The sequence below is a fragment of the Silurus meridionalis genome, chromosome 23, assembly GCF_014805685.1.
Source record: "Silurus meridionalis isolate SWU-2019-XX chromosome 23, ASM1480568v1, whole genome shotgun sequence".
In the NCBI taxonomy this organism is placed as follows: Eukaryota; Metazoa; Chordata; class Actinopteri; order Siluriformes; family Siluridae; genus Silurus; species Silurus meridionalis.
The window spans coordinates 20,342,338-20,369,125 of NC_060906.1; the positions used below are offsets into that span (position 1 = coordinate 20,342,338).

General features: G+C 38.2%; 1 protein-coding gene across 2 annotated transcripts in view; it reads right to left on the minus strand.

The window, feature by feature from the left end:
• Positions 1–1,724: 1,724 nt before the first annotated feature.
• The window catches only part of nkain2 (sodium/potassium transporting ATPase interacting 2), a 223,100-nt gene continuing 198,036 nt past the window's right edge, over positions 1,725–26,788 (minus strand). The window contains exons 5-8 of one of the 2 annotated variants that reach the window (XR_006924097.1): positions 24,186–24,246; positions 14,152–14,233; positions 4,295–4,369; positions 1,725–4,169 (exon numbers count right to left, since the gene is read on the minus strand). Coding sequence is in view for 1 of the 2 variants with exons in the window: in XM_046836919.1 (XP_046692875.1) it covers positions 4,360–4,369; positions 14,152–14,233; positions 24,186–24,246 (153 nt within the window). In the remaining variant the exon portion in view is untranslated. Of the gene's footprint in view, positions 4,370–14,151; positions 14,234–24,185; positions 24,247–26,788 lie in introns of both variants that reach the window. The other variant, XM_046836919.1, reaches the window with a different exon arrangement.

The following is a 26,788-nucleotide window of genomic DNA, read 5'->3' on the forward strand; positions in this document are numbered from 1 at the left end:
CTGATTCCAGCAAGAAGAAGAGAACATTTCAGAGCAGAAAGTCATTATGGGAAACCAGTAGTCAAAGACCAGCTTATCTATAAAATATGTTTAAATTAAAAAGTCACCTAAGAATTTTAACATATTTTTATTTTGGTGTGTTATTAATCCACAGAAAGTAATGGATTATGACAGTTAATCAATAACTTATCAGTCATGGTCATATGAGCCACGAGGCCTGCTCTGATCATATCACAAACTTTCTATATTGTAAAGCATTATCAATACAGATACCTTACAGATATCCACAAGTCACAAAAACCTACTGTAGATGTGTACTGAGGCCACAAAAAGGCAATATAAAGTAGAAGCCATTTCAATATCCGAATATCTTTCACTGAAACCTAAATTTGAAGTACAAGCTTTATACATCAATTTAAATTTGATGTGTTCTACACAACGCAAAATATATTGTGATGAAGGATAAGAACAAATTTGAGTCACTTGAGAGGCCGTAAAAATATCAATAGGGTCCCAGAATGGTCTATGGGCCCTTGTTTCATTGGATAGTTTCGCCTAAACGCTGTACAACCACAATTCTAAAAAAAAAGGGACGCTGAAACAAATCTTTAAAATGAGCAACTGTACCGTTTTTAAGAAATAAGGGGTCGTTTAGAATTTGAAACAGGATTTCAGCTGCTTAACAGTGTCTGGGTTTCCTTTATTGTATTTTTCAATTCATCATGCACCAAATGTTTTCAAATAGTGAAAATGGTATATATTCTCCATTTAAAGTTTTTTTATGTCGTATTGTGAATAGACTATAGATTTATGAGATTTGCAAATCATTGCATTCGTTTTTTTTTTTTTTTACATTTACATTTTTTACATTTACATTAGTGTCCTAACTTTTTTGGAATTAGGGTTGTAGAATAACTGCTTCAATCATACCAACTGTCTTGTTCTTATCTGCTCACAGATTAGTTCATTTAACATCAAATTCTCCTTTTGTGTTTACTTACACCATGGCTCCAGTAGTGTAGATACAGTGAGTCTCATGGCCCTGCCTAGATAATTCGTATATAAACATAACTACACAAATAGTTGGCCATGATAGAAAGGTGTCAAGATACCTGTAGTGTAACACAGCTTTCTTTGTAAGCAGCTTTCTGAGTGCTAATGTTAACCACTAACCCTGGGAATGGAAAATGTGGCCTGGTTTGATGAATCACATTTTTTTTTACATTTATGTTTGTATTGTTTACCTGGGGCATGGGAAGATGGAGGCAGCATGATGCTCATAATGTTCTCCTAGGAATTTTTTTTTTGGTTGTAATCACATGGATACACCACTTTTTTACAATGGTATTCCCTAATAGCAGTGGCCTCTTTCAGGGAAATGGTTTGAGGAACATGACTGACTTCAAGGTGTTGACTTGGCTTCCAAATTCCCCAGATCCCAATTCAATCGAGCATCAGTGGAATGTTCTGGACAAAGAAGTCTGATCCATGAGTGCCCCACCTCACATCTGAGAAGAATAAAAGGATCTGCTGTTAAGCTCATGGTGCACCTTCAGAGGTCCTGTGGAGTCCATGCCTCAATGTATGTGTAAGTATATACACAGTATATGTGTGTGTATAAATGTAAGCAGCAGTCAGACCCTGTTAGAATGAATCATTTCAGACCCTTTTTGCCACCAAACAAATAAACTGACAATTTCTTGTTCCACTGTGTTTATTATATTTACAAGTCATTCTTGTAAAGGAAAAGAAATAGAAAAAAAGACAAGGTCTATTAAAAAAAACTGAACACAGCACTGAACCCAATCATTCTAGCCTAAATCTGAAGAAAAGAAAAATTCAATCCAGACTCCTAGAACCTCCAAATAGTCCATGTATTTGCTTTGTTCCATGTTAAAAAACACTGGAACTTGAATAAAGAGTGTAAAATCTGGACTGTAGAATGGGGGATGAGGTCTAAAATGTTTAGATTCCTAAAACAAACCTCTATAATGTCTGGATCAAAATCCACAGACTTAAATTTAACCACTAGTTCAGGAAGTACCTTCTAAACACTATTACAAGGCCATTCGAGACTCATTAAACACAGGATGTTTGGTGTATAAAGCTTGTCGGAATAGTGTTCTATATATTTTATCCAATTTAAAATGCTCCCCCAGTCTCCTGTTTGATTTGATATGAACCTACGACATTAAATGTTACTTGTAGACCATCCTGTAAACCTCTCAGCAGCTGGCAGAGTGAGAGATAGCACCTGATGCATGATCGCTCGCTTCTATCTTATTAGGGTTGATCAAGCACCATGTGTGGAGGAATACTGTTTATTTACAAGTCTTTTGAGTAGAAATGAAATACAAAAGCTGCTGCAGGTGTGATGCGATAAACCCAGTGTAATAATCTGATGAATCCTGTGCTTCCTTTTTTTTTTTTCCCAAATCAATTGCATGCCGCTAACCCTTTGTCGCTTCAATATTTCATTTCTAAAGCAGTCACAAAGACAGATGTAGGGCACATTGTGATCTCTCTTAACGGGCGTAAATTTCACAATACGGTCTCTGAATATATTCATATTCTTCCTGTATGTGTGCACTAAGAGCGATGACTGTAGGGAGTCATTAGCCAATAAAGGCTGAAAAAATGGCACCGCGGAGATATCTTGATTAATCATCGACGTTCCGGCTGCAATTCATGAGGGAAGGGATAAAGAAATGCTCGTTTTGGCTTGTCAGCAGTTGGCTAAAGTGTTATTAATTGGAGGATTGAGTCATTTGCCTTTTTTTTTTCTTTTTTCGAAAAACATTTAATTCAACTTGGTGGAAAGTTTTCCACAAACGTCTGTTACTCCAAAGGTGGGTGAGTACACGCCCTATTTTTAGAGGAGGTGGATTCGTTTGTAAGTAATTTCCTCTTCTCTAAATGATGCTAACTGCTTTCATGTGTCATTTCAGACTTAATAAAAGACATTGAAATATTATTAAAGCATGAAAGTGCAGTTTAAGAAAAGTCTCTCGTATTTACTTCAAAGTGTAATTAATAGCATTTGGAAAAACATTCAGTACACTTGGGAGGTAAAGGAACCAGACGTGTGTGTTGTGAATGACTTGTCGGCAGCATGTTAATGAACTAAAACTAATAGCTGTTGGCTCTGTGACGTCAAAGGAACAATTCTGCGAAAGAAAGCACATACACGCTTTTAGGGCTCCTCATGGGTTCCTTCAATGGCAACTACACACAAATAAAAAGCACATTTGGCCACATCACAAACTCTATCACACACTCCTCTCACATCACACTACTAAAAATTTCTTTTTCTTTTTTTTTCCCTCCCTTCTCCAGGTGTCTATATACAGTTCAACAGAAAGGCCCACCTTAACACCAAATTATTAATCTACTAGAAAAAGATTGAACACTGGCACACTTTAGAAAAAAAAAATCTTGGAATAGGAAGAAGGTTTTTGATCGTTTCCTCTTTACGAGACTGAACACCGCGCTTAGAAAACACAATATTCACAAAACCCTTTGAGCCAGCTAGGAATCGGCTCGGCTAATTCCCATCATCACCGGGTTACAATACGCGATTCGGAACGACACCTCATGCAAAACAAACACAGGCGATCTGCGGACGACGTCCAGTCGACGCGACTGATAGGTGGATTGTTTCTTTTTGACTGCTGTTGAAAATCTCTGGGCAGTTTCAGGAGAGGGGGTTTGTTGGAACTGTTCTTGGCACTTTCAAGAGGAAAACATCCATAATACAGATTAAAAAAAAGTTCAAGAGTACAGTTATCAGACATTAGGACGACCTAGTAGCGGTAATCCGATGACTGGATTTACCGTATGTAAACACGCATTGTATAATTCTCCTTAATTTTTATTTCTACTAACCATTCAGCACAACATCAGGGAACTAAAGCCATTTCTGACCGTTTTCATCGAACATTCATTATTGAGTTTTTCTAACGGAGTCTATCAGAACGCAGAACAACATTAAGTCTTTTTTTTTGTCTTTATGTTCCATCCTTAGCATTGACGTCCAAAATGCGGCCTGCTTAATTTTTATTATAACGGCATCGTGCTGCTGTTCTGCCGTCGAAAGGAAGAAGGAAGTGTCTTGGCCACAGGATGGCGCTCTGGCTCCTCCGTAAATCAGCTAGACATGAAGCACCAGACTGAAAAAGGCAGAAGATCCAATGCATTGGTTCTAGTTTTCTCCAGTTGTCGACCAGTTAAAGTGCCACATCTTGCGTTCCTCCAAGGGTTCTTAAGACACTATCATATTAAGACATTTACGTACAAAAAGACGAAAGGTTGAGACAGAAGGTCATCAGTTTTATTGGTTCCTAAGGCAGTTTGTCCTTGTTACTTTGACCTGGAGAGGAAAAAAAAAACAGGAAGTTAGCAAGCTGGCAAGATCCAGAGGTCAAATATGACTATATATATTAATAGCAAAAAACAAAGGTCATGTTTAAAAGATTTTTTTTTTTACAAAGTAAGTAGCGCACAAAAAAGATCATCCATTAATCATCCAAAAAACCCATGAGGTGTGAAAATATTACTTATCTAACACAGAACTTTAGCACGTTTGTTCATGTGGCAGTCTTTTTTTCGTGTGTTATAAGTGAAACAGAATCCATTGCGGGATTAAGGACCTTGCTCAGTGGCCTAGCTTTGGCTCTCACATGCAACCCTGAGATTTGAACTCAATAGGCCACTAGTCAAAAATTGTTAGTGGTGGTCCAGCTGCTAAGACTCTATCCTGAGAGTTCAATTCTGAGAAATGGCCTCTGTTAGAGCCGTGAACATGACCCTTAACACTCAGCTGGAAGAAGAATTGGAAGTCTCCTTTAAGCCACTTGCCTGATATAACATGAACGTACATTGGAAAAATACACTGTTCCTCTACTTAGTAAAAATACAAATGCTATGCTTGAAAAATGACTTCAGTAACAGTGTTTCATTTATATTTCCAAAGTAAAACGACAAAAAGGTTTTTTTTAAATGTATCAAAAGTAAAAGTAGTGATTTATGAGAATGATTGAATAATAGTTGCAGTTCAGTGTTCCATTCTACTGCACTAAACTAAAAATACAGTAGTTGGGAAACATACTTAAATACAGTAAAAATAAATATGAAGCAAAAATACTTTCTTACTGTCCACCACCACATACTGTCTCCTACTTCTTCTTCTTTCGGCTGCTCTCATTAGGGGGCGCCACAAGGGATCTTCCATCTCCATACCCCCCTGTCCTCTACATCTACCTCTTTTACATCAACTACCTGCATGTCTTCCTTCACCACATCCATAAAACTCCTCCTTGGTCTTCCTCTTTTCCTCCTTACTGGTGGCTCCATCCTCAGCATTCTCCTACTGATATACCCCATGTCCCTCCTCTGCACATGTCCAAACCATCTCAATCACACCTCCCTCACCTTGTCTCCAAAACGACCTACATGCCCTGTCCCTTTAATAAACTCATTTCTAATCCTGTCCATCCTACCAACAAAAACCTCATCATCTTCAGCTCTGCTACCTCCAGCTCCACCTCCTGTCTTTTACTCAATGCCACTGTCTCTAATCCATACAAGATCACTGGTCTCTCCACAGTCCTATAAACTTTCCCTTTCACTCTTGCAGATATTCTTCTATCACAAATCACTCCTGCTATCACTCTTCTTCACCCACTCCACCCTGCCTGCACTCTTTTCTTCACTTCTCTAACACACTCTCCATTACTTTGCACTGTTGACCCCAGGTACCTAAACTCCTCCACATTCTTCACCTCTTCTCCCTGCAACCGCACCACTCCACCTCCCTCTCTCTCATTCACACCACCACCACATAGGGTAAATGACAGTATTTACAAAACTGTAAAGCAACCCTGGAGCTACGAAAGTCACAGAAGGTCATGCACTATAATATTTTTTCTTTATTCTTCTCTTGTGATCTTGACATAAAAAACTTTTCTTACAACGACGATGCTGCCTGTAGAACATGCTCTTATGCAGAATATGGAGAAAAAATACGTACTGATCATAAGGAAACAATGTTTATGTCAAGATCACGAGAAAATGAAGCCATGATAACGATAACAACTTTTAATGTCGAAAAAACTTTGGTTATGGCGAGAAAATGATCTCATGATCATCATGATCATGAGAAAAAATATAAAAAATATATGATGATGAACGACCTCTTAGGACTTCCATATGTAGCTGTGATGTTGTCAGAAAAATTAAATATTACACTGCGATAATAATGCAATGCAATGTTCAAGCACAGTGAAGCATTTCTATTATATTCCCTACATTGTTACTGCAATGGGTTTATATAGGTTTATATAAAGAGCAAGTACATAATTAAAAACAAGGGTGATCATGATGATGATGATGATATATATAATAAACAAGGTACTTAAAAAAACTGGATGGCATTTTTCATATGCAGACAAATTATATCCTTGAAACATAACAATAATAATCAAAATCAGAATACTTTATTAAATTAATTAAATTGAATACTTCTTAAAACTTAATTATTATTATCATCAGGGAACTTGTTGGGTTGCGGTTCCTCACAGTAAAATTAAAGTAAAGATTAAAGTAAAATTAAATATAAAAAAAAAAAATATGTATTCATAATGAGTTATATATTGAGTTTCAGATGTAGTACAATATTACATCATTATCATGACATTGGGAAAAAAACATTGTCAGGTTCTTATAACAGTGTTCTAATAGTGTTTATTTTACTCAGTGTTAAAACACATGATTTGATTATTTTCCTACATCAGCATTTGAAAATGTTTTATTCATAACATACTGACCATCTCTTTACTCCCACCAATGATGTGGGAATATACCGTATGGGCGGCGCTCAATGATGGTCTGGTTTAGTCCATTTGAAATTGTTCCCCAAAGCTACACCAGAATATGGCTCATGATCAGTGTGAACTCATTAACAGTAGGTTGTTTTGTCTCCCGCAGGTATCACACCGATTTCTTTTTTGTTTACAGCCTCATTTACATTCCAGTTCGCTCATCTGCCTGCCCTTTTCCCTCCTGCCTAATTACTGGACATGTGACCTTTTCCATTTGGCACTTTTACGGCGCAAAATAGGAACATACTGCCATTTACTTTTCCCTCCACTGTTCTTAGAGACAGTTTCTTCCATATGTATGTGTATATCAAAGTAAAATGTGCTATGTACACAAATAAATAATATTGTGCCCAGCAAGTGTTCGGAGATTTAGTAGAATTTGACATTTGTAAAGCCGGCAGACCCGTGACACAGGGAAATATGATTCGGTCAGCCGAAATACAAAAGGAGTGACTCAATCTCATATGGAAGGTGCAGTGCATCTGTAATAACATAAAATCACACAAATGCAGAGATAAGCATTCGCAGGAGTTGAGTTTGTGCACCTCATCTGTAGATTAATCCTCTTTTCAAATATCCTGAATAGATATAATCCTCATTAATCCCAATTTTAGGGCAGATGTTTTCCACAGACAAGGATGGATGGATCTGGGAGTTGCACGAGCTGTTCGAATTTATTACAGAACCAAAAACCGATTTACTTTCCCCTTCTTTCTGCATGACTACAGAACTAGGGGAGCTAGTGCTTCGTCGCCTCTAAACACAGCTGGCTTTGCACTGAAAGTACAGTTGGCCTTTTAAGACTTCAAGACTTCTCAGTTACAACGATCCAAATAAAAACGTTCCCCATGTCAAAGTATATGAAAGAAAGATCCTCTATTGATCATATTTTTATCAAGTTAGCTACTGATACTAATATATTTATAGCTGTCTTATCAGTTTTGCTTAATACTATGCCATCTTTCTATTCAATGTGTAAAATCTTTAACAATGAACATTGTGACAAGGCAGCTTTACAGATATATATATACAGTACAGACCAAAAGTTTGGACACACCCTCTCATTCAAAGAGTTTTCTTTATTTTCATGACTATGAAAATTGTAGATTCACACTGAAGGCATCAAAACTATGAATTAACACATGTGGAATTATATATGGAATTATATACATAACAAAAAAGTGTGAAACAACTGAAAATATTTCATATTCTAGGTTCTTCAAAGTAGCCACCTTTTGCTTTGATTACTGCTTTGCACACTCTTGGCATTCTCTTGATGAGCTTCAAGAGGTAGTCACCTGAAATGGTCTGCCAACAGTCTTGAAGGAGTTCCCCGAGAGATGCTTGGCACTTGTTGGCCCTTTTGCCTTCACTCTGCGGTCCAGCTCACCCCTAAACCATCTCGATTGGGTTCAGGTCCAGTGACTGTGGAGGCCAGGTCATCTGGCGCAGCACCCCATCACTCTCCTTCTTGGTCAAATAGCCCTTGATGCCTTCAGTGTGACTCTAGGTGTGAAGGTGTGTCCAAACTTTTAGTCTGTACTGTATATATTCGGGATATATATTTTTAAGTAATGAGCAAGCTAGAAACGATGAGGGAAGAACCGGACTCAAGAGTGACACTGGATAGTGTGATTATAAACGATTTCCGCATATATTGTAAGTACTATATGTTTGAAAAGTTCAAGTAATTTGTTAATTTGGTTAAAGTGAATTGTTCGTATCGACTGTTGTCAGGAGTTGAACCGGGTTGGCAGCGTGAGGTTTGTCTCTAACTGTGTGCCACCAGTGGTAAGTAAATCTAATTTGTTACTGTACTTAAGTAGCTTTTTCGTGTAGCTTGTACTTCTCTGAAGTATTTCCATTTGGGGAGACTTTTACTTCACTACATTTTAAAGTAGAATATTTTTATTCAACTACATTTTGTGAAATCAATCGTTCCTTTTTATTTACAAGTGAATAAAAACATAACTTGTGAAACACGGAGCAATCCACCAATCAGGACCGACGCGTTTTAAACTTGTTTGCCATTTGGTGGTATCTACTTATCACCAACATACAGTTCAGCATCAGTTTAACAGCAAGCAGAACATTTAGAGAGGAATAATTGATGGAAGAAACTCTTGACTCGAACCTGCTACAAATCCTGTGTCTTTATTTGTGCAATTTATTTTGAAGTAGTTTAAAAGAAGGTTTTATATGTAAGAGTCACATTAGAGTCTTTTCACATAAACTTTTTAAAGTTTATTAAGTAAAGAGTCTTGAGAAAAAAAAAATAATAGGAACATTATAGCCATAATAAATCATAGTACTTTGGATCCTTAAGTACTTTTGAAGGCAAATACTTTTGTACTTTTACACAAGTGAAAGTTTACTTTAATTGGAGTAATATTTTACAGAGGAGTTTTTATTTATTAAAAAATCCAAACACATAAAAGAGGAGAAACAAATCTAAGAAAACCACGGAGTATAAGGTTAAAAAAAACTAGAGCCAAAATCCACAACTCAAAAAAATTTAGTTCAGAATCTGCTTAGAACTTGGGCAAAAAGTCTCCAAAAAAAAAAAAAAAAACCATTAAAACAAATCTTGGCTGAATGCAGTCCAAATCAGTCTTCTTGATTACCAATTGGAAGCATTCACAAAAATCAGATGTATCTTTAGGTCATTTATGTAGAGCACCGAGGGGTTTTCAATATACAACTCCATCCAGAAGTAGGGCATCAGGATGGATCAGGCAGGCCTGGAGAGCAGAAGAGGTCGGGATCACTGGTATCTCAGGAATATTGTTCTATCGTGTGCCCTTGGGCCAAGTTACAACTTTATGTTTTTTAACTTTGCACTATTTAAATATAATAATTTGCTTCATATTCCATGACACACACACTATAAGATATAAATCAGAAATGTCTGGCGCTGGCAGATCTTTGTTATTGACTTTGGTTGCAACAGAATTTTCTATCAATGATGTGGTCAGAATAATCAGGCGGAAAAATCATGCAACTGTAACCTACACTAAGAAGTAATTTAAGTTTATAGCTATCAGGCTAGCATTGTGCAAACTTCAAGGCTGAAAACCTTATAGATGAACAGATTGTAAAAGTATTTATTAAATGAGAGTTAATCTGTCTGGAAACCAGTCTATACATCTACACTGACTATTACTTCTTACAGAGAGAAGCGAGTTTCTTCATTCACAGAGTAAAAAACTAATTCCTGGCCTTTGACTTATTGGTATCGCCCACACCCAACTATTACTAGGAGCACACTTCTGTGCTACAGTACACATTCAGCAGCCTACACACTGCTCCTGTGGGAAATCTCCACGTGTGCTCTTCACCTTGCTCTTGTTGGCTCGCACACAGTTCATAATGAGAGCCAGTTCAATTGGGAGTAGTGGTTTGACCCTTACAGTGCCTGAAGGTGAGTCATGGAAGCCCCACCACTCTCCACAGCCATATGCGCCATTCCAGTCTGCACCGAGTTCCTGGCATGGCTCAATGCCAAGCGGGTCACGCTCAGCCGAGGGACCGGCCTGCCCAAGAACGGCCGACTGCTGTCAAAGTCATCCACACGCCAAGCATGTTGTGAACACCTGCCATGTGTTTTCATACCAGAGGGATTGTGCCAGTTACAGGGTTCTTTTCTTTCAGAGAGGTGACTTTGGGTAAAATCGAGACCAAACTGTCATACGCTAATGCAGTCAATCTATAACTTTTTTCAGTCTATAACTTAGTTACTCAATCTATAACTTGATTTCTGGATATACTGTAAGTCTGTATCACACTGGTTCATGATACCTGATGTCTTTACAATAAACAATCTACTCTGCACTCAGAGTGGAATATTTCCTGCAGGCCACTAAAAACGTCGTACTGTTTGTGTATCATGTTTCATGCAAATATGATACAGATTTTTCTTTCTGAATTTTTTTCATTTCAGTATGGCATGTTTTTTTTGTGTACAAAACAACACAATGCAACAATTATTGTCATGTTAATGGTAACATGAGGACTTTGGATCTGAAGGTTGTAAGTTTAAATCCAAGCAATACCAAGGCGCTGCCATTCCTGGGCCCTTGAGCAAGGCCCTTAACCCCATAGCTGCTCAGTTGTATGAACGAGATAAATGTAAGTCGCTCTGGATTAAGGTGTCTGCCAAATGCTGTAAATATAAACATAAATATTCACAGTATAGTCACAATTATGCTGTATTCCTTATTATATGATAACCAAATACTGTAAATTACTGAAATTTTGACGAAATGTATGTATGCACTTCAGTTAACCGAGGGTTGTAAAGCTTTTTTTCCTGAAATTAACCTGACATACTATATTTATGTACCTAAATATAGTAATGTAAAAGTTTCCCATAATGAAAATATTTAAATTGAATAACTTCTTATTGTCCATCACTGATAAAAGATTCTGGGTTACTGATTCAAAGGTTTGGGGTTCAAGTCCTAGTATTGCCAAGCTGACTCTTGGGCCCTTGAGCAAGAACTTTAACCCTCCGTGCTCCAGTGGTGCTGTTGTTTAGTGTAGCACCAGGGCTTTAGAGGAATGTTGTCTCGTTTTTACTGTGTACTGTGTACCACTGTTTATAGTAGAAATGACAATTAAAGCCTCTTGACTTGACTTGACTTGATTTGACTTGATCATGGCTGAGCCCAGCTTTCTAACATTACTGGGATATGTAAAGAACACATTTCATCGTGCTGTAATGTACATGTGACAAGTAAAAACCCTTGAACATTAACATCCTCGCAAAATTCAGAAATTCATTTAGAAACCCTGCCATATCATTAGAGATTGAGTAACTCTAAAACAATACAGAGAAGCTTTTGTCTAAGACCCCCAATAGTCCGAAACACTTCAGCCTAGAATTCAATCTTCTCAATACAATCAAAAAGGCTGATGCTGTAGAAATCCTGACCATGCCCATGAAGCTCACAGGGCATTGTTCTGTTCATATATTGTCCATAATTCTTAGGTTTTTTGCTTTAATCCTCAGAATAGTAATATTTACTTGGTTATTTTTTTAAACACCCAGATAATAGTGACATCACACATTTATCCTCATCAGGACTCTTGTGAGAGCAAGGCGAAGAATTCACACCATACTGTTTTTTTTTCCCATGCACGACTTGTAGGCTGACAAAGAAAAGCAGCATGCTAGGAGTTATAGATGCGATAGATGTGGAAATGCCAAGAAGGCACAGGCCATTTCCATAACAAAGGCAGTGTTTTACCATCCGTTGTGTCTGTGGAACAAAATCAATTCCCGGCCCCAAGGAGTAACAATCAGTACTGATGTAAAGATATTATTGACCATCAGTGTAGATTCGAAGATAAATTGTTTATTGTATGTTTATTGTTAGGCCTAATTCCCATTCATGGGAATTTATGGTTTGATTGCGGTTAGTTTATTAGTTCTGAATGCAGAAATCTGTTTTGATGGTTTTGTACAAAGTTCATGCTTACTATTTGTGAATTACTACACCATCAGTCAATAAGCAAATATACACTATAATGTACAAAAGTATTGGGACACTTGATTTTTCCAGACATATGTGGTTCTTCCCCAAACTGTTACCACAAAGTTGCAGGCACACACTTGTATAGAATGTCATCGGATGCGGTAGCATTACATTTTCCTTTCACTCGAACTAGATGATCCAAACCTGTTCCAGCATGACAATGCACATGTGCCCAACCTCAACTTCATAAATATATGCTTCACATGGGTTGGAATGCAAGATCTTAACTGTCCTGCTGTAGAGCTTTAACTCTATTGAACAACGCTGACTGCACTCCAGGCCTCCTCACTTTACCAACATCAGTAGATGACTTTTCTAACTCAATTGTAGCTAATTGAGCACAAATCTCCACAAACACACTCCAACATCTAGTGGAACATCTTCCCAAAGAGTGGAGGTTATAAGAACAGCACATGAATGAATAAACTGTTGCTATGTCATGTATAAACAAAGTCAATAAGAAATGTAATTGCAATGACAGCAAGGTTTTAACATATTCTTATAATATATTTACAAACTAAAACAGCTTTCTTTTCTCTAAAAAAACAGTTTGGTAGCTAAAGGTTAAAATTTTGTCCTTGAACCTCCTTCTGACCTTTCAAAATGCTTATCCGTGATTGGTTAAATAGTACACACAGTGCGACTGATTATATACATGCCTAATAATAACACGTTTTGTGCAGTAATTGCGCTTTAATAGTAGTCTTTATAATGACTATAATGATGCTCAAGAAACTTTCAAACCATTATTATTAACCTCACTGCTCCAGATGACAAGTGAACACATTGTTTATTTCTATTTGATGAGTTTTTTTGGCAACAATCTCTTTCTATATATATCTAACTGCAATAATATATATTGTTTGCCATTTCTGTTTAGTAGCCTGCTACAGTAGATACACATTTACATTGTACACATTGTGCATATAGTGTACAGGCTTATCGAAATGGCAGCTGATAAAATTCTAGACTTTTTTAACCCTTTGAGATGAAAAAGAGTGGGAACGCTGGGTTTATAAATGAAGATGTCATTCCTTAGAGAGGTGTCACGATGGTAGTTTATTTCCTATGCCTATTATTAAGTTATTAAAAAGAGCAAGATTGGGTACAGTTCGTGCACCAGATTAATTGAAATCCTAAAAACAAATTCCTGACATCGACAACTCACTAAGTACCGAGACTTATCCTGAGTGTATATAATACTATCCATGTTATATCTGTGTCAATAAACCAAATCCTTTCAAATCTCCCAGGGCTAGCCAAAAGCACCTCAGCACATCCAGTCACATCCTCATAAACTTTTTAAGCCGTCAACAGAGTCTGAGCAAACAATCCCAGCTCTCTTCATGTTGACCCAGACAATTATCTGAGCCGGGCCAACAGTGATATTATTTCTTATTGATCATATAGTGAACTCCTGCAGCTCTCTCTCATCGACTGTCCACTGTTATTCCCTATTTTGTCCAAACTGAGTCATTATAGCCGATCTATAGCACAATATATGACGTTTTATCGGCCCAACCTTTTCACACAAACATCAATTTCAGACATAAAGAGGTGTGTTGGTGAATGCGGCACTGTATTTCCATGAATGCGGATTCTCAATACAGGGATTTTTTGACTGTATGCAAAAGGAAGCTTAGAAAACTTATTTCCCCACCAATGGATAATAAAAGTGAAGCGTAGCATCGCTGAGACGTTTCCCAATGCTGCTCATTTGCATTTCCATTACTTACATGTACATTGGTTGTAGTTGCAAATTAGATGTCTTCTGTGGTCCTTGGTACCCGTACGAGTCGAAGCCACCTATAAAGTCAACTGGAAATTAGATACAAGAAAAGAAAGAGAGAAGATTAATAACAATAACGATAATTATACCATAGTTCTGTTGAATTTGCAAGACTGATTGTTTAGAGGGTCTTGTAATTTTTAGTAATACAAGCTGACAGATCAAATACAGTGTTATGATTTATACAGAAACAGAATCGATCACAGGGATTCACAGTACATTGGACATGAGACATAATCTAAAATAAAATCTACTAATAGAAAAGAGTAAAAATGTGTCTTAATTTAACAAATGCTAAATTGTCAAGATAGGGGAAGGAGTCTCCAGTGTCAGAACCTTTGCTTTGTCTTCTGAAACTGGCTTCCATTCGCACTAAACACCAACATTTTTATTTAACTGAAAATATTTCTAGTGTGAACTAATAAAACAGATAATTAAAAAATGTAGTCATGTGACCCATTTATCTACACTTGACAACTTTATACTCTTGTGTTACAAGCAGGAACCACTTTTTTGTCTGTTAATGAATGCATTGATTTTAAATCTCACAAATCCATATCCTGTTCACAATAAAACAAAACAATTATCAAATATTTAAACTAAGAATATATACCATTTTTACAGGGCTGTGTTTACCACCGTGTAGCATCACATCTGCTGTATGTATAGTTGCTGAAGTTTTGGGTGAGGAATGTTGTCCCATATTTGTCTGAAACATTCTAGCTGCACAACAGTCCTGGGTGTTCTTTGTTGTATTTTTCGTTCGATGATGCCCCAAATGTTTTCAAATAGTAAAAGGTCTAGACTGCTGGCAGGCCAGTTCAGCACCCGGACTCTTCTACTCTGAAGTGATGCTATTGTAATTGTAATACAGTAATCCCCTGTTTATCGCGATCGTTATGTTCCAAAACCTCCCGCAATAGACGAAAAACAATAAAATTACGACGCCCCAAAATATTTTTATGTATACAGTACTATACTGTATTAACATTATCCTTCATTTTATAATTAATAATTATATGTTTGTAATAAATTTCATTATTTCAACATAAAACCCTATAAAAACAATTCCCTATACGGTTTTTGATCTATCGTGCTATCCGCGAGAGACCGGGAAAATCAGCCAAACGAATTTGTCATGTGGCAAATGCAATTCCGCAATAAACCGGGGGCGCGGGATTCCAACTGCGGTAAAGCGGGGGATTACTGTATACAGTTAGCATTGTCTTTATTAAATATGCAAGGCCTTCCTTCCCCTTTTAAAAGTTTTTATATAAGCATTTTTAGACATTTAATGTGGACCAGTAACTTAAAAAAAAAGTGTAAATAGAGAGATTTACACAAACAAAAATTCAATTAGATGGATTCGGATGAATGTGGATGTACCTTAAGTGAATATACTCTGGTATAAGAAAAATAAAATGCTTGAGGATGAGCAAATATTGCAAATATCAAAAATGAATAAACTCTGAGGTGATAAAAGTAACTACTTTATTATTCTTTATTTAATTCCACCCTTTATCACTACGGCTCTGTGAGTGTGTGCCTGAGTGAGTCAGTGAGTTTTAGTGTGTATTTGTGTCTGTGTGTATCCATGTGTGTAATAATCCCGGTCAGTGTCTGAAGCCTGTGCAAGCCTGTGAGGGTGTGATATCTGCGGCAGGGAGCTGCTCCAGCTCCTCTGGAGAAGCAGATGGCCTAAAATAGCACAGACTGACAGGATCAGCCATGGACCACCAGCAGCAGCTGGCCAGCTGTTTCAAAATTCACCGTAAGGGCACAGAGGTAGTATAGCGTGATAAAGATCCGTTGTGGGTGTGTTTTTTTTTTTCACCAGGGCAGCTTTCCAAAAGAACAATGAAGATGAGATGCACAATTAGCTAAGCTGATCTCCTGAGCATCACTAGCAGAAGTAGACGAAGCACCATTTTAGGATGATTAGTGTTCTGATAACTGATTTTGGGAAGGCACACACCCCCAAAGCCAATAATTTACACTTTAATAGTTTTATTATGAAATTAGACCTAATTAGCTGATCAGTGTTAGGAACAAGATCCAACCATAATGGTGCATTTTCTTAAAATAGAAACAAAGATCGTTCCACACTTTGTTCAGCATGTGCCCATTTGGTTCAAGTCCTGCACTTTGTAAAAAGAAAATGGTCTCATCCGCAAAACCAGCAGCTTTGCGGTAACACAATTTATATCTAGATTTCAAGATATTTCCAAGACCATTATTAAAAAAGTGAAAAGAGTAGATAATGTCTCCTAGTTCCTTGGTCCCTGGTGTGTTCCTAAATTCTGCAAGTCCTATTTGTCTCAGTATTGTTTTCCTCAGAGTTTGCTGGTTCTCTCCCACCTCCACAAAACATTCCATATTCTAGGTATAAATGTATGTGCAAATATGTGTATACATTGTACCCTCTACCAGACTGGCATACTTTACCGAATGTAGTCCCACCTCATGTGTTCCCAGGACATGATCTGGATTCACTGTAATGCTGACAAGGATTGAGAGCTAACTGAAGAGAAATTAATTAATGAAAAGCTAATTAACTACATCTATAAAGCTGATACCATTATTTAAAAAAGGACACACCCACAATGACATGTCTTTTGATGATAAAGTGTTCCTGTATAGAAGTGTAATGCCGTGTAATGTAGAAGTATTGTATTGTAAAGAGGTGTAAAGTGGTGTAATTTAGCATAATACAGTGTGATGTAATGAACCCAGCCTTTAGGGATGCACAAGCCAGTGCACTCTTAGTGCCGGTCCCAAGCCCGGATAAATGATGAGAGTTGCGTTAGGAAGAGCATCCAGCGTAAAACATGTGCCAAATCAAATATGCGGATCACAAACCTGAATTTCATACCGGATCGGTCGAGGCCCGGGTTGCCAACGACCGCCACAGGCATTGTTAGCCAACAGGGTACTTTGGTTTAAAGAGGAGAAGGAGAGGTGGAAGATGTCTACAGAGACAGCAGGGAAAGGAGAAGTGTAGGAGAGTGGAAATGAGGGTGGGCACTTTAAATGTTGGTACATGACTGGTATAGGGAGAGAGATAGCTGATATGATGGAGCAGAGAAAAGTAGATATGCTGTGTTGTCAGGAGACCAAGTGGAAAGGAATTAAAGACAGGAACATTGGAGGTGGCATTAAACTTTTGTACTAGTGTGGATGGGAAGAGAAATGGTGTAGGAGTGATTCTGAAGGAAGAGTACAGTAAGAGTGTAGTGGAGGTGAAGAGAGTTTCTGATAGGGTGATGAACGTGAAACTGGAAGTTGAAGGGGTGATGATAAATGTCATCAGTGCTTATGCTCCACAAGTGAGTTGTGAGATGGAGGAGAAGAACATTTTTTTTGGAGTGAGTTAGATGAAGTGTACCTAGGAAAAAAAGATTAGTGATTGTGGCAGACTTCAATAGACATGTTGGGAACAGAGGTGATGAGGAGGTGATGGGTGGGTATGGCTTTAAGGAGAGGAATGGGGAAGGTGGTGGTGAAGAGGTGCTGGATGATTGAGCAACTGCTGCAGAAGTGATAAGGGAGACAGCTAGAAAGGTACTTGGTGTGACATCTGGAAAGAGAAAGGAAGACAAAGAGACGTGGTGGGGGAATAAGGAAGTGCAGGAAAGCATAAGGAGAAAGAGGTTGGCGAAACAGGATTGGGATCGACAGAGTGATGAGAAAAGTAGTCAGGAGTACAAGGAGATGCGGCAGCAGGTAAAGAGGGATGTGGCGAAAGCCAAGGAAAAGGCATATAAAGAGAGCATGATAAGTTGGACACTAAGGAAGGAGAAAAGGATTTGTACCGATTGGCCAGGCAGAGGACCGAGCTCGGAAGGAAGTGCTGCAAGTTAGAGCAATAAAGAATGGAGATGGAAATGTGTTGACTAGTGAGGAGAGTGTGTTGAGAAGGTGAAGGGAGTATTTTGAGCAGCTGATTAATGAGGAAAATAAGAGAGAGAGAAGATTGGATGATGTGGAGATAGTGAAGCAGGAAGTGGATAGGATTAGTAAGGAGAAAGTGAGAGCAGCAATTGAGAGGATGAAGAGTGGAAAGTCGGTTGGACCAGATGACATACCGGTCAAAGCATGGAGATGTTTAGGAAAAATGGCAGTGGAGTTTTGATCTAGATTGTTTAACAAGATTTTGAAAGGTGAGAGGATGCCTGAGGAATAAGGGAGATTACAGGGGAATTCATTTGATCGGTCACACCATGAAGTTATGGGAAAGAGTAGTAGAAGCCAGGCTGAGAGAAGAGGTGACCATTTGTGAGCAACAGTATGGTTTCATGCCGAGGAAGAGCACCACAGACACATTCAGAAGGACAGAAGGAATTGCATTGTGTGTTTGTGGATTTAGAGAAAGTGTACGACAGGGTGAAGAGAGAGGAGTTGTGGTACTGTATGAGGAAGTCAGGTGTGTCAGAGAAGTATGTGAGGGTGGTGCAGGACATGTATGAGGACAGTGTGACAGTAGGAATGACAGACTGGTTCAAGGTAAGGGTGGAACTGCATCAAGGATCGGCTCTGAGGCCTTTCCTGTTTGCAGTGGTAATAGACAGGTTGACGGACACAGTCAGACAGTAGTCTCCTTGGATTATGATGTTCGCAGAAGATATTGTGATTTGTGGCGAGAGTAGGGAGCAGGTTGAGAAGAGCCTGGAGAGGTGGAGGTATGCACTGGAGAGAAGGGGAATGAAAGTCAGTAGGAGTAAGACAGAGTACATGTGTGTGAATGAAAGGGAGGGCAGTAGAGTGGTGCGGTTGTAGGGAGGTGGGGAAGGTGGAGGAGTTTAGGTACCTGGGGTCAACAGTGCAAAGTAATGGAGCATGTGTTAGAGGAGTAAAGAAAAGTACAGTACACAAAAGGCAGGAGGTGGAGCTGGAGGTTGCAGAGCTGAAGATGTTGAGGTTTTCGTTAGGAGTGACGAGGATGAACAGGATTAGAAATTAGTTTATTAGAGGGACAGTGCATGTAGGAAATTTTGAAGAAAATGGTACAGTGTAGTGATGAGAAAAGTAGTTTTATATAGTAGTGTAAAGTAGTGAAATATATTGTATCGTATAGTGTATAGTATAGTGATGTGTAATGTAGTATAATATAGTAGTTTAAAGTAGTGTAGAGTAAAGTGTCATGTATTTCAGCATAAATATCAGCAGGCAATAATGCAGTTTAGTGATGTGTAATGTAGTGTAAAATATTGCAATGTACTGTACATACAATAATGCAGTGCAATGAGGTACAATGTGGGCTAATGTAGTTTTATATAAAATTATCACAAAACCATGATGATGTGACTTTTAATGATAAAAAAAAATGTGCCCCTAAACCAGAAGTAACACCAAAATTGTTATCAAATACAAACATTATTTATGGTTTGTACTCATGTACTGATTTGGTAGCAACACAAGTCGGCTCTTTAAAAGGTTTCCTGGTTGACTGAACAGCATTGATTGCATAAAAATCTCTACCAGAGAGCACCTAACCACATAAATTGAACAGCCAGGTCCTCGATGGTTGCATTATCCCACCAATTCAAATTAGCACTAATATATTTAATGAGCCTGAAGAAGAGCAGACAGAATGGAATAACATGACATAATGTTCAGTTTAATTGAAGCTGAAATGAAGTGTGGAAATGAGCATAGACTTAAGCCTCTTTTGTATGTTCTGATCCTGTATTATATGTGTAAGGCTAAATACTAATACGCTCTTACAACCCCCTTTTTTTTAGCTTTCTTAACACTGCTAAATAGCTGAACGCCTCCTGGCTAGCCTATCAACTGACTGAATGTGAAGTGGTGGATCATGGGTTTGGAAGCAGGGTTGGAGGAAATTAGATGGAAATTGAAGCGACCCGTTGCTTTCCCACATGCTTTATAAGCCTTGTTGTTTTGTCTCGCCATGTGCTGGATTTGTAAACTGTGCACAGCACAATGTTAGGCATTAGTTGAATACTAGTTTAATGATACCAGTAGGCTGATTGCCTTTTCCCAGTTGCGGTATTCGGCCCAATTCACGTGCTACCGATGCAAGAATGAACTGTGTACCATTTTCTGATTATCTTGGTCTGCAACTTCGAGTTTTTTTTGGGGGAAGTTGAATTATTTTAATTATCTCACAATCTTATTTATAATTGGACCTTGGCGCATTACTCTTGGCAGTCGTTGTAAGTACATGGTGAGCATGTCTATTGCTTTAAGCTGTTCATTACCTCTGCATAGGTGCTCCATGTGCAATATTAATTACATGACTAATGGCCAACATGGCTGCCTGATTAGCCACCTTAGCAATCAATATCTTTTATATTCACAAGAGGGTGCTGAGATTCTACAGCAATATCGTTTCACAGAGAAAAGGTCGAGGTACAGAAAGCCCCAGCAGTCTCTAGTGGAGAAAATCAAACCTCCCAGTATGCCCTTGACTGATATAATCGCTCCACTGCAAATGCTACACAAACTCGCAGTGACTGGGAGGAGAGATTTTCAATTACGGACCCAAATTTACCCCAAATCTCTCGCTGATGAAGACGTTCACTCCGTTGTTCAACAGCAAGCATAATGAGTGCTGATTGAATTACACTCTGCTTGTACAAGAAGAACAAGGTTTTATTTACAACCCATGGGTAAATGAACACTGTAGATGCTATATTAACAATGCTGAAGGTCAAAAAACCAAAGTGTGTTTTCTCAACAAAACGTACTTCCTCTATTATGGATTAATTAGCTTTAATAAAGCACTTTTTTGGTATCAGTGTATGGAAATTGTTTTTTATATAGCTGTATAACTTTTTTTTCTGAACTCTGGATTTGTTCAAAGCTCAAACCATGTTTTTGTGTTCTTCCTCTCATTGAGTGTTACAACAAAGATAAATATGATAAACCCTCTTATTTTACAGCATATTATAGTAAAGAAGTATAGCGTTATGTGAAGCAGTTCAGTGTTTTGCAGAGTTTAAAAAAACTAGTTTAAAACAGTGTAGTGTACATTGTAATGAAATATAGCGTAGTGTGTAAAGCAATGTAATGTGGTGAAAAAGTACTGGAAAGTAGTGTAGTGTTTTCTAAAGTGCAAATTATCAATTGTAGTGTAGTGTAATTACACTCTAAATTTGTAATTTAGAGTGTGTTAGAGAAGTGAAGAAAAGAGTGCAGGCCGGGCGGAGTGGGTGGAGAAGAGTGATAGCAGGAGTGAATTGTGATAGAAGAGTATCTGCAAGAGTAAAAGGGAAAGTTTATAGGACTGTGGTGAGAACTGAGATGTTGTAGGTTTAGAGACAGTGGCATTGAGTAAAAGACAGGAGGTGGAGTTGGAGGTAGCAGAGCTGAAGATGTTGAGGTTTTTGTTGGGAGTGACGAGGATGGACAGGATTAGAAATGAGTTTATTAAAGGGACAGCGCATGTAGGATGTTTTTCAGACAAGGTGAGGAAGACGAGATTGAGATGGTTTGGACATTGCGGTAGGAGAATGCTGAGGATGGAGCCACCAGGAAGGAGGAAGACCAAGGAGGAGGTTTATGGATGAGGTGAGGAAAGACATGCAGGTGGTTGGGTTGAAAGAGGCAGATGTAGAGGACAGAGGGTATGGAGACAGATGATCTCCTGTGGCGCCCCCTAATGGGAGAAGCCGAAAGAAGAAGTGCAGTGTAATTTAATATTGTGTAGTGCTGAATAAAGTAGTATTGTGATAATGCGTTGTGCATTGTTGTGTAGTGTAAAGTAGTAAATAGTACTGTACAGTAATGTCTAAAGTAATTAAAAGTTAAATGTTGTGAAGTAACATAAAGAAGTATACAGTACTGTAAAGTAATGAAAGTAGTGTGAAATACTGTAAAGTAGTGTGAAGTAGTTTAAAGTAATGCAAAGAAGTGTACAGTAGCGCAAAGTATACAGTATTGTGAAGTAATGTAAAGTAGTGTAAAATATTGTTAAGTAGTGCAAAGTATTGTGAGTATTAAGTATATGAAGTAGTTGAAATTATTGTATAGTAGTAAAAATATCGTAAATTAAAAAAAAAAGGGTAAATAAGTATGAAGTAGTATAAAGTAGTGTAAAGTAGTCTACAGTGGTGTAAAGTAATGTAGGTAATATACAGTAGTGTAAAGTATTATGAAGTAGTGTACATTGATGAAGTAATGTAAAGTAGTGTACTGCAATGTAAAGTAATGTAGGTAATATACAGTAGTGTAAAGTAATATGAAGTAGTGTACAGTGATGAAGTAATGTAAAGTAGTGTACAGTGTAAAGTAATGTAGGTAATATACAGTAGTGTAAAGTAATATGAAGTAGTGTACAGTGATGAAGTAATGTAAAGTAGTGTACAGCAGTGTAAAGTAATGTAGGTAATATGCAGTAGTGTAATGTAATATGAAGTAGTGTACAGTGATGAAGTAATGTAAAGTAGTGTACAGTAGTGTAAAGTAATGTAGGTAATATACAGTAGTGTAAAGTATTATGAAGTAGTGTACACTGATGAAGTAATGTAAAGTAGTGTACAGCAGTGTAAAGTAATGTAGGTAATATACAGTAGTGTAAAGTAATATGAAGTAGTGTACAGTGATGAAGTAATGTAAAGGAGTGTACAGTAGTGTAAAGTAATGTAACGTAGCGTATAATACTATAAAGTTGTGTTGTGCAAAGTAAATAGTGTGAGATCATGTAAAGTATGAAGTGCTGCAGTATTTAGTATGGTGTCATGTAATACAGGTTGTCAGTGTAATGTGATGTAGTGTTGAGCAGAATGCTATTGGCTGTGTGAGGATTTTATAATTGAATAGTACACTTTCAGAACTTGTTCAGAGTAAATAAAGTGAACATTGCTACAGGTAGTCTATAGTAGCTACTGTACAGTACAAATTTGTAATATTGCCTATGTGTAATAATAGTGTGTGAACATGAAACTACATTATTGGTCACTGATGTGCATGTGGTGTTCATCTAAAAGATATTTCAATGTTAACTGAATTATTTAATGATCTGAATGTAATTGTTATTATAAAATGATGGGCCAATAGAAATAAATTCACTTTTATTCTAACTATATGATGCATTTTTTTATTGTGTGTATAATCTGTAATGGAAAATCGCTAGCATCAGCGATGTTCCTAATTGCACTGTGCCTAATGGTACTGATTATAGAAGCAAGCAATGGAGGGAAAATGCAAAGAGATGGCACAAAGAGGTTAGTCAGTTTGCTAAATAGAGCCTATGCATCTCTTTCTCTGTTTTTCTTTCTCCCTCTCTGTGAATGTGTTGCTTAGTGATGAGTGAGAGACAAGGCCAAACTACACCATGAGTTGAACTTGAGAATAATGGATCGAACATTCTTGCGTTTCTCAGCCACCTTTCTAACGCAGCATTCTAGTACTACAAAAGTAAAAAAAACCTGAGTTAAAAAGCCATGTCTCAGAGCCATAAACATTAATTATAAATCTGGGGAACCCCAAACAAAACCTCTGTCCTAATTATTGTGCTCAGTCGTCTGAGTGAAACAGGATGGCAGCTAAAGAGAATAATTCATGTCTCTCTGAGGCACTGCGAGTGCAGCACAGCGTCTGAATATAACAAATGAGATTGTTTCCCGTGCACGCCCTTTAAAGCAAAGCACCCACGAGCCGGGAGTATACAATCGATAAAAGCAATCTTTTAAACCGGGACGATGTCTAAATCCAAATGCATGCTGGGTCATTGAAACTAGGCTAAAGATCAGCCTCGGAAAGAGAAATGGTTATGCCGATGCTTTGGCGCAACAGAAAAACCTACACTTCTCCACAGAAAAAAACACTGGGACTGCAATTTTATTTGTGATGCATGCTGGGAGAGGCGTCGTCTGGCTACGGCAAAGGGGATTCACTTCAATAGCAACTTGATATACCACCTAATACTGTATCTATGGAATCACATTATCCTGGGCTAAAAATAATAATAATAAAAAAACACAGACGAAAGATATGCAAAACCATTCTCATACTTACAGCTGTCTTCCTCCTCTGAAATGAGTTTCACCACATAACAGGCGTAGATGAACCCAGCGAGCTGAAAACACACACACACACACACACACACACACACACACACACACACACACACACACACACACAAACACATTAGTTCTAAGAGCACCTGCTTTCCAAAAAACCCCTGCTGAACCTCATTGAAGAAATAAACTGCAATTTCAGCAATACAGATGTGACCCTTGACCCTATAATAACTTGTGAAGTGCCTTGCTGTCTGCACAAGACCCAGATCTGAATATGTGACCTCTTGAAAGAATATTAAAAGTAAGACATCCCTAAATTTACCTCAAATTTTATCCCTAATCAGAATCCGAATCAGAAAGAGCTTTATTGCCAAGTATGTTTACACTTACAATAAATTTGTTTTGGTGATAGAAGCTTCAGTTGCACATTTTTAAAGTAAATCGTACATAAAAAAAAAAGAAAATGAATGTAGTAGAATAGAAGTATAGAAGTTATTGCACATTTTTTATAAAGAAAATAAATGTAGTATTATTCCACATAAAAGTACAGATTTAGATTAGTAAAAGTAGTATTGCACGTGTTTTGTTTTATTTTATTCATTTATTTTAATGAGCGAGCCAGTGGCGACAGTGGCAAGGAAAAACTCCTTGAGATGTTATGAGGACGAAACCTTGAGAGAAAGCAGACACAAAAAGGGAATCCATCCTCATCTTGGTGACACTGAAAGTCCATTCATTTCAGTTCCATTATTGTTAAGGTTATCAACTGTTCAGTGAGACTCGAGGGTAAAACTGTTCATGGTGATTGCACTTGTAAGCCATTGTAGCAAAATGTTTAAATTAGTTACAGGCCAAATCCATCTTCATGCTCCTTGAGTTTAACCTTCCACATAAACCTCATGGTTCCCCTTCAGGAACTCAAGCTGCGTCAACAACGCTTTGGGAACACGTTGTCCACGCTCTAAATCATGTGTGTAATCAGTCTAATGGAAAGCGCGGCGTCATCAGCGGGGTGACGTTACGACCAGGAAGCTATAAAAGCACATGTAGTGAAAACGTTGCTAGCTTCTGTTTGTTCGGGAAGCACTCTGTGTGTGTTTGTCTGGATGAAGAAATGAAAGCGACTGGTAAGAGAAATCAGTTTTTCGGCCTATGTGTCGCTTTGGGAGCGAAGCATGCTAGGGCGCTTTTCGAGGGAGCCGATTGCGCAGATTGCGCTCGCATGTCAATGTGAACGCCCCGCTCCCGCAAAGCACTCTTTGAGGAGGATGCTCCTGCTCCTCCTGGTTCTGGCCCCGCTTTCTCTTAGGCGAAGCGGTGTTCGAGGACCTAGGGCTCGCAGGTGGTCCTAGCAGAGGGTTTGGAAACGGGCTTGTCCCTTTCTCCTTCCTCACCTGCTGGGTCCAGCGTTCTCTCGCAAGGATCAGAGGCACGCCTTTCATCGGTTTTTCCCTCTGTGATGAGAGCGCCCAGCTTCGCCTCTCTTTCTATGAGGCAGGGCCATGCTGCTGAACGCCCCTCTGGTGCCGACTGGCCTCTTCGGCGACGCTGTCAAAGCAGTCGTTGATAGGGTCCAGGAGGCAAAAAAGCAGTCAGCGGCGTTTTAGCACTTTCTCCTACGCCACTTATCTGGGGTTGCTCGGCGGACGCAGCCCCAACCTCAACCCAGCACCCTCAGGCACCAAGATGTGCAAAGGCAGAGCGTCACTACTCACACTCCCCCTGCTACAGACACTATGTGATGCTAATACAGGACCATCTGGACCTCTATTTATATATATATATATATATATATATATATATATATATATATATATATATATATATATAATCAATGAGAATATGAGAATTATTCTCATTTGTAATTCGAAATATTCATTAATTTGTTCATTGATTCTTTAAAACTGATTCCATGTGCAAATCATTGGGCATTTTTTTTTTCATTACAGATACAAATCACTGAAACAGGACTTAAGAAAAAGCTCATCGTGAATAACAATGTAATGTTAAATAAACACCACTATGCTGGTTTGTTACAGTGCTGACAGCATGTAAAGAAGTGTTGGTGTACAGTGAGGTGAATCTGAGGGAGGTGTAGAAAAGCAGAGCTGGATAAAGATATCAGAGGTGATGAAGAAAGGAGAGCATATGTTCTCTCTGAGGAACTGCCAGGGCTTGAGCTTTACAGAGCCAATTGCTGTTTATTGGAGTTACGAAATGGAGGAGGAGATACAGTAATTTCTTGAAGAGATAATGCACAAACAACACTGAGTTGTTGTCAATAGAAGTTCAGTAGTTAATGTTCAGAATCACAAACACAATGTTTAATCCTTAATAACAACCTGGAGCCCACTGGTATAAGATAATACTCACTGGCTGTTACTGTCCCCACTCTGAAGTTGATTATTTTCCAAGGGCAGCCCTTCCTGAAGTGTTTTATTCCCGCCACAGAAGTTTACCATTACGACTAATTCTTTATTGATTAAATGACAACGTGTCATATGTTTATAACAGATTATAGTTACTGTACATGGAATGTTTGGACTTACAATATAGGAGTGATAAACGATCATGCCCTCACCAGCCTCTTCAATTTGA